The sequence below is a fragment of the Ambystoma mexicanum genome, chromosome 3p (assembly GCF_040938575.1).
Source record: "Ambystoma mexicanum isolate Mex_15411 chromosome 3p, UKY_AmexF1_1, whole genome shotgun sequence".
NCBI lineage: Eukaryota > Metazoa > Chordata > Amphibia > Caudata > Ambystomatidae > Ambystoma > Ambystoma mexicanum.
This window is the reverse complement of record NC_090925.1, coordinates 622,097,718-622,108,090: the sequence shown is the minus strand read 5'-3', so window position 1 is coordinate 622,108,090 and position 10,373 is coordinate 622,097,718. Positions and strand designations below refer to the sequence as shown.

Below are 10,373 nucleotides of genomic sequence, written 5' to 3'. Positions count from 1 at the left end.
TGAAGGTGAGCCATACCCCTACACTGCTATCACAGTACACACACGGGAGGAGGGAAAGGGGGATTTGGGCCATATCCAGGCAAACTAAGCAGCTCACTTCTCTCTCAACAGATACCAGTAGTACCACCCACTGCTCTGGGGAAAAGGTCCAGAAGACTTCATTGCTCCCGCAGAGACCCAGGTGAGTGTAACATATACATCCTCCTGTCTCTGGGTTTGTAGGTCGATTGCCCAGCCCGGCTCATCTGCCTTGCAAACACCCATGGCTAAAAACCAGGCAAGTTAAGGTGTTATACACTTTGGCGCTACCCCACTCTGCCAGCTTGGTGTGTTTATATTAGGTAAGAAGCTACTGAAAGAATTAAGGGCTTGCATTCAGTTTGTATTGCTATGACTTCTCCATGCTTGGATTGGGAACATTGCATAACTTTCATTGTAGGGTCTGTGGCTCAGTGGACAAATGCATCCACTACAGGGACCTGTGTTTGACCTCATGGTTAAAGGTTTAAATCCCGGCAGGTCCACTCAGCCCTTCATCCTTCCGAGATTGATAAAATGAGTACCATTAAGTTGGGTAACAATAAACATCTGTTATTAGCGCCAAGATGCCCCTTCGGGGGTGAACGTGCCCTTTTCAAATACACCCGTTATGTTATATTGAGCTCATTAGAATATTAGTAGCATATTTGAATGCCTTGGCCGGATCACACCCTTCCAAGGTAAACTTAGTACCATTACAATTACATTATGAAAGCAGTTATTATTGCACATTAAAAGTGGGATGAATCCAGTAGGAAGCGCTTTATAAACAGGCATGTTATTATGGGATCACGGGTACTCATTTATTCCCATAGGGTTTGGAAAACCTCTTCTGAGTGAGATGGGTACCGCACTACATCTCACTGTTTTCCATGATGGTCTATTTGTAGGGATATAAATTGCCTTTTCACTTTGAGCTTTACAAGCAGAGTTTCCTCCAATAACAGCATCGTCTCCATTATATCTGGATTGTTACAGTGCAGTATGCTAGCTTCCTATGAATGCTACCAAACTTACAATGAAAGTCAAGACGGAGGCCAAGTTTAGAGAGGAGAGAGGGAGATTACTGGGAATGTTTTGACAAAGGTCATCGGTTACCACGTGCCAAAATACAGCATGCAAACTATTGACTTCATCTCATGAATATCAGCGGCGGTTTTGAAGGTAGTGTGGCCGCATGGGACTGCCTGAGAAATTAGATGAGAGGGAGTATCAGGGGCGAGTTAAATTCATGGGCTATCGTTCCCAATGTGGGTCACAATCCCTGCCCGTGCTTTCTAATAGCTGTTGTAATTACCTTCTGGCAAGAATATCTTCACTGCTACAATGTTGGAATTTTGACAAAGTTTACATTCACTAACTGATCTTCCAGCCCCCCCAAAAAAACGAAAATGTAAATGTGAAGTTGCCCAGCCACTTGAGCAATGCTTATGTTTTGGGACAAATTGCTCTAAAAGGCATTTGAAATGTAGATTTGGTTTGAGACAAAGAAAGCGATACAACGATAGTGCCACAAAACCTAATGTTTTTAACAATAAGTCTAAAAATAATACAGGTACCAACTGGTTAACGTAATATCAGAAACAGTCTTTTTGCTTTCAACTCCTGTTACCTTTTGCTCAGAACTTGGCGTGTTGTGGTGTTTGTTCAGTGTGACTCTTGCTATTTTGAAGCTCCCTCTGACACTTTTCCCATGCTCTCTCCTTTTGCCTAGCTCAGCAGGTAAGAGGTAGACATGGCAGTGTGCATGTTCCCTTTAAGAAAAACAGACTAGAAAACTAGAATGAGAGAGCTGCAATAATGAAACACATGCTTTACTATTTGATTCTAAACTATTTGCAATTGCTCGCAGCTCCAGGGCAGAGTAATAATGATTCTGTCTTTCTAAACAATCTCTTAAAATTGTTTCATACAGAATACTGTAGTGGACCCAGCCACACACATCCTGTGCCTCTCAGAGCTGCCAGCCTGAGCTCATCCATGGATACGGTTTGTTCAGAGCTCTGAGCCGGTACTCTGTCTCACTGCAGACTGAAATTCTTCTGAACTTCCCAGTGTCTGTCACTGTGCTGTATACACACAGCTGCAAACATCTCCAATCCCGGAGGCAGGTAAATTCGTTAATTATATTAAATATTTGACAATTGATGTGCCAAGGGCAGGCACAGCATCCAAGCCGTTCCACTCTTTCAGTTGAAAGGGCCATTCGCCTCAGGGGGGACCCCAGCAACTGCTCCATGTTGCCCGTCAGGAGTCTGATGACACAGCAATATATTACTCTCTATATTACTTTCGGTCCGAGGCTGTAAATGTGCGCTTTGCTGTGCTCACCTTACAAGCTGCATTTGCAGGAGCCCTTGAGGCCATCACCTCCCTTGCGTATACACAGGTGTTATCACCTCATTATATGTTTGAAGAGGAAAACATGTGTTAATGAGGAATTAGCTGCTCACCGTGCTCACAGGTAACTCATTTGGTACATTTCTTTCTCATGATGGCCCAGAGGACAGGCAGTCCTTTCCTGCGATCTCTTCAAGGCCTTATGTCAAGTGAAGTAATGCATGGCTCTCAACTCACATGCTTTTGGCGTGTGTCAACCGCCTTGTAAACAACTGACTCACCCGCCAAGCCTCATGCACGCCCATTCGTTTCAATGGGCCTCTCACCCGCCAAAAATAAAATCTGCTATTTTCACCCGCCTTTACGACATAAATGGTTGAGAGCAATGGTAATGTCATAAGGTAAAAGTTCTCATGACATAATTTTCTGTGATGCCATGTCCTGTCATTTCATTGTGCCAAGTTGATGTGACATCATTGCCTGTGATGTCATCACTATGCTAATTACTATTTTTGAAACGTTATGACTACTACAGATTTTTGGTCACAGAATGTTGGCATGTATGCGACAATAGACATGATCCTTAAATGTTGAGGTATTAATGAACATTTGAAAATGTTTACAGTATATGTTTATCATTTTTTTCGCTAATTAATAATGCCACATGAGAGTAGAAGACGGCACCTGTCTCAGCGGTTGTTGCAGAATAAGGTAAAACAGCGCAGATCTTACCCCACTGGCTGATCACTATTCCTGAAAACGTGTCCCATGTGCATGTGAAGTCTGTACAATAGGTCACCTATTGAGTGCTCTATTGTTCTGGAGGATGAGCACGTCAGGAACCGTTACATAGCGGGAAGGCTAAAGTGTTCACGACTGCCAACATAACATGGGCGCTTATCGGCAAAGTCGTACTTTCGCTTTGTTGTATGGGTAAGAGACACTTCGAAATGGGGGACGGCTAATTTCAGTCCTCTCTCTATTACAAATCTCTTTTTTTTTTTTTGCGCGCTACTGGAGAAAGAAGGTCGCGCGCCTGTCAGGGCTCTGGTTGAGGGGGAGCAACGCGCAGGCGCGGCTCTCCCCGCCCGCCTGTGAGCGGAACGAGTGGAGATAGTGGCTGTGGGGTCCTCGTAATCCATGGGAGGCTGCGTGGGCTCCCAGCACGAGTCCGCTGGCAGCCTGACCGAAAACTCCGAGGGGACCGGAGGTAAGAGGCGGCGCCGCGATTGTCGGGGTTGAAAAGGACAAAGGGATGGGATATACAGCATACGGAGAGGCGAGGGTAAGGAGGGTGCTCACTCCCTCACCCTAATGACCGCAGCTGTCACTGCCTCCTCCTTATGTCCCCACCTTGCTGTAAGTGACTCCCCCTTCCCCCCCACCCTATCTATTATTTTCGCCTTATCTGGCTGGCACTGTCCTGCCTCCATCTGACTATCATTGATCTCCATCTGGTTGTCTGTGACGCCCCCCCGCCGCCCTTTACCCTTTCACTGATTTTCCAAAAGCCTTTGGCCTGTCACTGATGTAACAACAGCGTTTGCCCTGTCACTTATTTTCCCACAGACTTTGCCCTGTCACTGGTTTTCTCGACCCTATGACCCCGCCCCCTTTACCCTGCCACTGGTTTTACCACCCGCTTTACCCTGTCACTGATTTCCCACTCTGCCCCTGATCTCCCACTCGATTCCTGTCACTGACGGCCTAGAAGGTGATTAGTTGTTTGAAAAGCCAGTCTTCTCCACCTCCAAAAATTTTACCACTTATTGGCATGATGTCTTAAAAGGGATTTTGTTGAGCAACCTGCACAATTCTTTGCCCCATCCTCGTCGTTTCTTGCTTAGCTTCTAGAAAGAAACCTGTCTCTGTACATACTGGTAATTGTTTAGGCCTAGTGCCTGTGACCTTTAAACTCTCCTCCATCCTCGTTCCCCTTCAGCTCTCCACACTTCCCCCTTCTCTTTATCTGCTCCTTTCCAACTTCAAAGTTCAGGACTCTGGGCCTCATTACGAGGTTGGCGGTAACCTGCCGGTGCTACCAACAGGTTTCTGCCAACCCCAGTAACACTAAATCCGGTGCCTGGCTTCTGGGTGCCACTGGGACATTAAAAGTCCTGGCAGTGCGGGAATTCAGGTGCTGGATTTGGAAGTCCGCATTCCCATAGAGTCCCATCATGGGATTGGGGACTTGGAAGCAATGGCACAGCTGCTGATGGTGCAGGTGCTTCCATGGCAACTCTAACAGCGGTGCCAGCTGTGCCTGGCAGAGTCAGACCTGTCGGGCGTAGCGGCTTCGGCAGGCAGACTCATAGTGCAGCGGTCTGGAAACAAGGGTGCTGGTGAGCTTACTGGCACCTTTTTGTTTCTGGATCGCCACAATTGCAATGAGGCCCACTGAATTTGCTTGGGTTTCTTTCTACCTCTGATCGATCATCCTTTGTCGCCTGGAACAGAGACCTCTGATAAAACCTCTTTCCTGATTGGCCTTAATTTAAACTTTAGTTTTTATTTAGCATTTAACCAATCAACAACAAATTCCATTTAACCCAACATAGCTGACTTTTCCCCTCTCCCTCTCTCCCCATCTTCTCCTTGCAGCGTGTTCGGGTAACATCAAACAGTCAAGTAATGGAAAGTCTCAGTGGCAATAATTCATGAGTCCCAAGTGTCTCTGCTAATATTGGCATTTCCTCTCACGTTACGCTCCTCTTTTGCTTTGGGTTTTCCCTTCCTTTGTGTTTTCCTTTACCCTCGTTGCTGATGACACTCAGTTCTCCTTTTCAGCCTTCACCCGGTCATCTTCGACTCCACACTTTCCTTCTCTCCTCACATTTCTGACGTCTCTAAGAAGTCACACTACCAGCTGCACCTCCTCAGAGGTATTCTTCCTTTCCTCTCCTTCCACCATAAGCTCACTTTCTCCAGAGCTATAGTTCTCTCTAGGCTGGACTACTGCAACAGCCTCTTTCTAAATCTGCCTGCCTCTACACTCCGCCCTCTGCAACTCATCCAGAACAGGACTGCAAGACTTGTCCTTGGCCTCAAGCCCAGGGATCGTATCTCTCGAGGACTGAAATCTCTGCACCGGCTCCCAGTGGCTGCGAGGATGAAGTTCTAAACCCTCTGCATTGTCCACAAGGCCTTCTGGGGCCTGGGGCCTCATTAACTTCCACTTTCTCTTCCTAAATATCTTCCTTCTTGAGCTCTGTGCTCATCCGCCTCCAGCTCCGTCAGGGTCTGTTGCTTCTCCAAGCAACGAGTTGGCGGGTGATCTTTCCTTGGCTGGGGCCTCCCTCTGGAACAGCCTCCCGCCCTCCCTGAAACTTGAAGAGAACCATCTCTGGTTCCAAAAGCACCTCAAAACCTTTCTCTTTGCTTCTGCTTTTTCTCCTCCTCTCCTCTGCTGACCTCCTGGGTGAAACTGCACTGGCTACCCTCTGATCTCGGGCCCGGGTCCCGCCCCTGCCAGTCATACACACCTGCGCTGCCTTCCTGGCAACCCCTGCACTTGGGACAGTTTCTCTAACCCTACAGTCCCAGCACTTGACACCTGATTTCTGCATTTACCTTGCACTTGCCACCTGCTGGCCGTTACTTTGTGATTATTTATTTCCTTGTCCTGCACTGTCCCTTCCCCCATCCCATGCACTTGTGCGATCTGAATGACACCTGGCCTAGTAGGATCCTTACTTGAAAACAACAGGGAATGCTTGGAAAGCTAAAGTGCACGGTAAAACCGTGATCGTCCTTTTAACCGTTAACAAGGAAAACTTATGGTAACACAACAACAACGGTTATACTAGGAAGGTAGATATTTTAGGTGCATCATAAGTATCCTAACTAATTGATCAAATGGAGTGCTCACACTCAAACACAGAGAAAGAAGGGGCCACCCAACTCGGCATACCTATCCCTAAGGAAGAACACCCTAGCCCTGGCGGGGGTGTCTATCCCTGGGTAGCGCGGGGTGTATCGCCTACTAAATAGATATAGAGGAGAGAGCTGTCCCTCAACCTTCTATACTGGTGGCTGTGTCCAGTGACAGACGCATATCGTCCAAAAAGAACAGAGGATAAAAAATGGTATTCTCCAGACGGTTGAGCAATGTTCAACAAGGTATGGATTAGATCTTGGGGCTGCTTGATCTGGAGTGTAGGTACAACCTGCTAAGCAGGTCAACTCACGGATTGTACTAGCGATTTCGCTAGTCCGGAGCTGTACAATCCGATACAGCACACGGACCCTCCGGAGACGAGCAGCAGCCCTATTACAGGTACGCCTGACCTTTTGAGCCCTGTTTGCCGTTTTTTTGGGCATCTACTGTGTGGTGCTTTCAACCACCCTTGACGTCCATCGGCCTCCTCCCTCCTACATTGCACTTTGGCCTAGAGGAGACGCCAGAAATTCTTGATCGCGTACAGCTGTATTCTGAACCTTGGCAACCCAGTTTGCATCTAAAACCAACGGTCCTGACGAAGATGGCACAAATCCCTAACGCCATTGAAACCGGTCGACCCCTTTCGGTCATTTGGGCGCTCATGACCCACTTCTGATCTCTTGCATACCGACAGAGAGATTTTTTTCCTGAATAACCTGTTGTAGCACGCTCGTCACCACCGAGTGAGCTGAACACTTTTACAAGAGCCATTTTTTAGCCCTCCAGCCTTTCTCCGGCTGTGTTTTACCTCTCCACCCACCAGTGGTTTCTCTGGACGAATTGTTTTCTATCCCAACCTTAGTGACCAACGGGCACCAGTAATGTTATACACTTTGGAAGGGAAAAACAGTTGACCTGCTTAGCAGGTTGTACCTACACTCCAGATCAAGCAGCCCCAAGATCTAATCCATACCTTGTTGAACATTGCTCAACCGTCTGGAGAATACCATTTTTTATCCTCTGTTCCTTTTGGACGATATGTGTCTGTCACTGGACACAGCCACCAGTATAGAAGGATGAGGGACAGCTCTCTCCTCTACATCTATTTAGTAGGCGATACACCACGCGCTACCCAGGGATAGACACCCCCGCCAGGGCTAGGGTGTTCTTCCTTAGGGATAGGTACGCCGAGTTGGGTGGCCCCTTCTTTCTCTGTGTTTGAGTGTGAGCACTCCATTTGATCAATTTGTTAGCATACTTATAATGCACCTAAAATATCTACCTTCCTAGTAGGATCCTTGTCTGGCCTCCCTTTGTTCCCCCTCCCTTGCCTGGTCGCCATGTAGCACTTATGTATAGGCGCGTTATAAATGCCATATCATATTATATATCGTACCTCTCCTCGAGGATGGGTGACAGTTTTTTGACTGTCTGCCAATAAATGGAATTCAGCTATACCCCAGTTAACTCGCCATGCCAGTTTTCTTCAAAGCCCTCCCTACCTCCCCTGCATCCTCACCCTGTTCACCCTGATGCTTGCAATTTTGGGTGCCTCTTCATATGAAGTTCCAGTATATATGAATGTGTTGGCCCCCTCCACTTAGGATTACATCTTAATATGTATCCTTACCCTCGTTTTCACTCCTTGCCTCATCAGTGGTACACTGTACACCTGGAAATTAAAAGCACCATCAACCTTAATGCTTTCAAGTTGGCCTTTAACTGCCATCTCTTCCACTTTGAAGGAGTGCCCACATTATTGCGGCCTAGCTGTAAATATTGTCCCTGGTTCATGTTTTTTCTCAACCTTAACATCATTTGGTTGATGATGCACCATCTTTTGTAAGGTGTCCGCTTGTGGGAATTTCTTGACGGCATCCAAATGAATTATGTACGTGTTTCTAATCAAAAAACAAACTGCATCCCTTTTTCCCCAAAATCCAAACCCTTGAGTCTTTTCTGCTAGGACAGCTTCTCTAAATATAATAACATAGTTATTAGAAGGGCTGACTTTGCTTCTTACTATTTTATTTAGTACGACGCCAGTTCTATTGTGGAATAAGTTGGATCATATGTGCTTATATGTTCAAAAATTGTCCACCTGGAATAGGCAAAAGTTTTATATCAATTTCTACTGGGTTTGGCGCTAATTGCGTTCAAAGTGTGGCCTTTTAAAGGAATAATTTTGAGTCTTAATTATGCAAATTGATGATTTTACGAGAATTTTGGTGATTTAGTGTAGGTTATATGTTATCAATTGTGTGGTACAATTAAATGTGTACTCTGTGTAAGAATAGCAAGATTTCGTCAGGGATCTTAGTGCACAGTACATTAGAAAAAAATATGTTGGCTCAAATGACAGTTAAGAAAAGATTGTTTATGGGGTAACTTTTTAAATGTATTTTTTTTTTGTCATACTTAATATTCCAAACGTTCCACAAACTATTGTACTATCATCTTAGACCTGTTTTTGGGGCCTGGTTCTTTTGATTCATCTGGTAAGGACAATCGGTCTGTTTGGGAAATTGATTGATGGACTTGGGCCACCTGCTTGACTTGTTCTGATTGTCTATTTTAATGTGGGATTTCAGGTCTTTTACTCGTCATTGTATTGAATGCCATTGCTTTGGTCTGAATACTGCTTGTAATGTCTGGGCCACACACGAAAATGATCTTTTTAATTTTGTTTCTTTCTATAGTTTCACCTTCCCACCATTTTAGAGTGATTTGTTGACCTTTTCTTCCTGACACGTATGAAGTCCTTGGTGCTCTTACATTTATTGGGCAAATTCTGTATTGCACCCAGCAATAGCTGCAACTTCAACTGTAGACACTCACTCATGGGTACAGCATTGCTGTCCCCCCACCCCCGCCCCCTTTCTCCACCCACAAACTCTCTTACCCCTCCGAAATTGAGATAGTTCAGCCACCAACCCATTTAGACATCACAGCTGTAAGAGGTGGGACAACCCGATACATGGTGTACACTGACTTTGAGGAACATGGAGATTCTGTAGGGGCGATTGACATTTGTATCCCTGCTAAGACCTAGAAAGAATCATATTGGAACAGATTGCTGGGGTGGAATTAGTAATGCAGGTAGAGTAAAATGTGAAATGCATACGGTGAGTGCAGGGGTGCAGAATATGCCCCATCCAGGGAACTAGGTCTGTGAAAAATATTTCCTACACCTGTTAAACGTTCCTTGCTTATCACATCTTCAAATACAGGGTCCGATGAGCACAGGCCTAGTGAGATGAAAAGTTAACTTAACTTGAGTTTAAACAAATAAATGATGGGAAGTCCAGGCAGCACTAGATTTAATTTCAGAGCTCACTCTGCTTGTGTTTGCCTTTGCACCTACATATGCCCGATAAGAAAAGCAGGTTATCACGAACTAAACATTTGAAGGCAAAGAAAGATGAATATTTGGCCAAATCCAACCAAATTTGTCAAAAAGGAAAGCCTATATAAGGATTCAGATCTTCTAATGTATAGGTCAGGAACTTGGCATTTCACTGTACATCTGCCATTTCTTCGCCTTGTGTTAGCTTTTTTTTGTTTGATGTAGCTCTTCACCCTAATGTTCAGTTAATTCGTAACCATTTTCTCATTTGTCGGATAAGAAAGCTGAAGCGGACGTAGAAAAATATTTGCCCGCAGTCACACATTTGTCAGACATCAATCGTCCTCTGCAAGGGGCAGTGATGTTGGTCTAATCAACCAATTCTTTTGAGAAAAACGTGCTTGAAAAGTGGAACTTTTGGTTTTATTTTTTTGTTGTTGGGAAATTCCCATTAAATATTCTTAAAAACCATTTTATGTCCGTCTTTCCTGAATGTCTACTAAATGAACAGTTGCCTAAGGATGATGGTTTAGTATTGTCCTTCTGGGATTGTAGTGTAAAAGGGAGCTTGCAAATCCTTCTTGAGACTTGAAAAATTAGACTATAGAACCATCTAGCTAGAAAACCTATGTAGGCTGCAGCATTTTGCCTTATCAATTCCAGTGTTGGTCCGTTTGTGGCTTCCCTCAAAGTATGTTCCGGTCACTATTCTCTCTCAAAATCCCAGGCAGATGGCGGTATATGCTGGTATACATTTCAAAATTCCTG

General features: G+C 45.3%; 1 protein-coding gene across 2 annotated transcripts in view; it reads left to right on the top strand.

Annotated features, from left to right (window-relative positions):
• The first annotated feature begins 3,343 nt into the window (after positions 1 to 3,343).
• The window catches only part of UBTD2 (ubiquitin domain containing 2), a 378,905-nt gene continuing 371,875 nt past the window's right edge, over positions 3,344 to 10,373 (top strand). Inside the window, exon 1 of one of the 2 annotated variants that reach the window (XM_069651383.1) lies at positions 3,344 to 3,589. In XM_069651383.1, coding sequence (XP_069507484.1) covers positions 3,520 to 3,589 — 70 coding nt within the window. In that variant the 5' untranslated portion in view covers positions 3,344 to 3,519. The remainder of the gene's footprint in view (positions 3,590 to 10,373) is intronic. The other variant, XM_069651384.1, reaches the window with a different exon arrangement.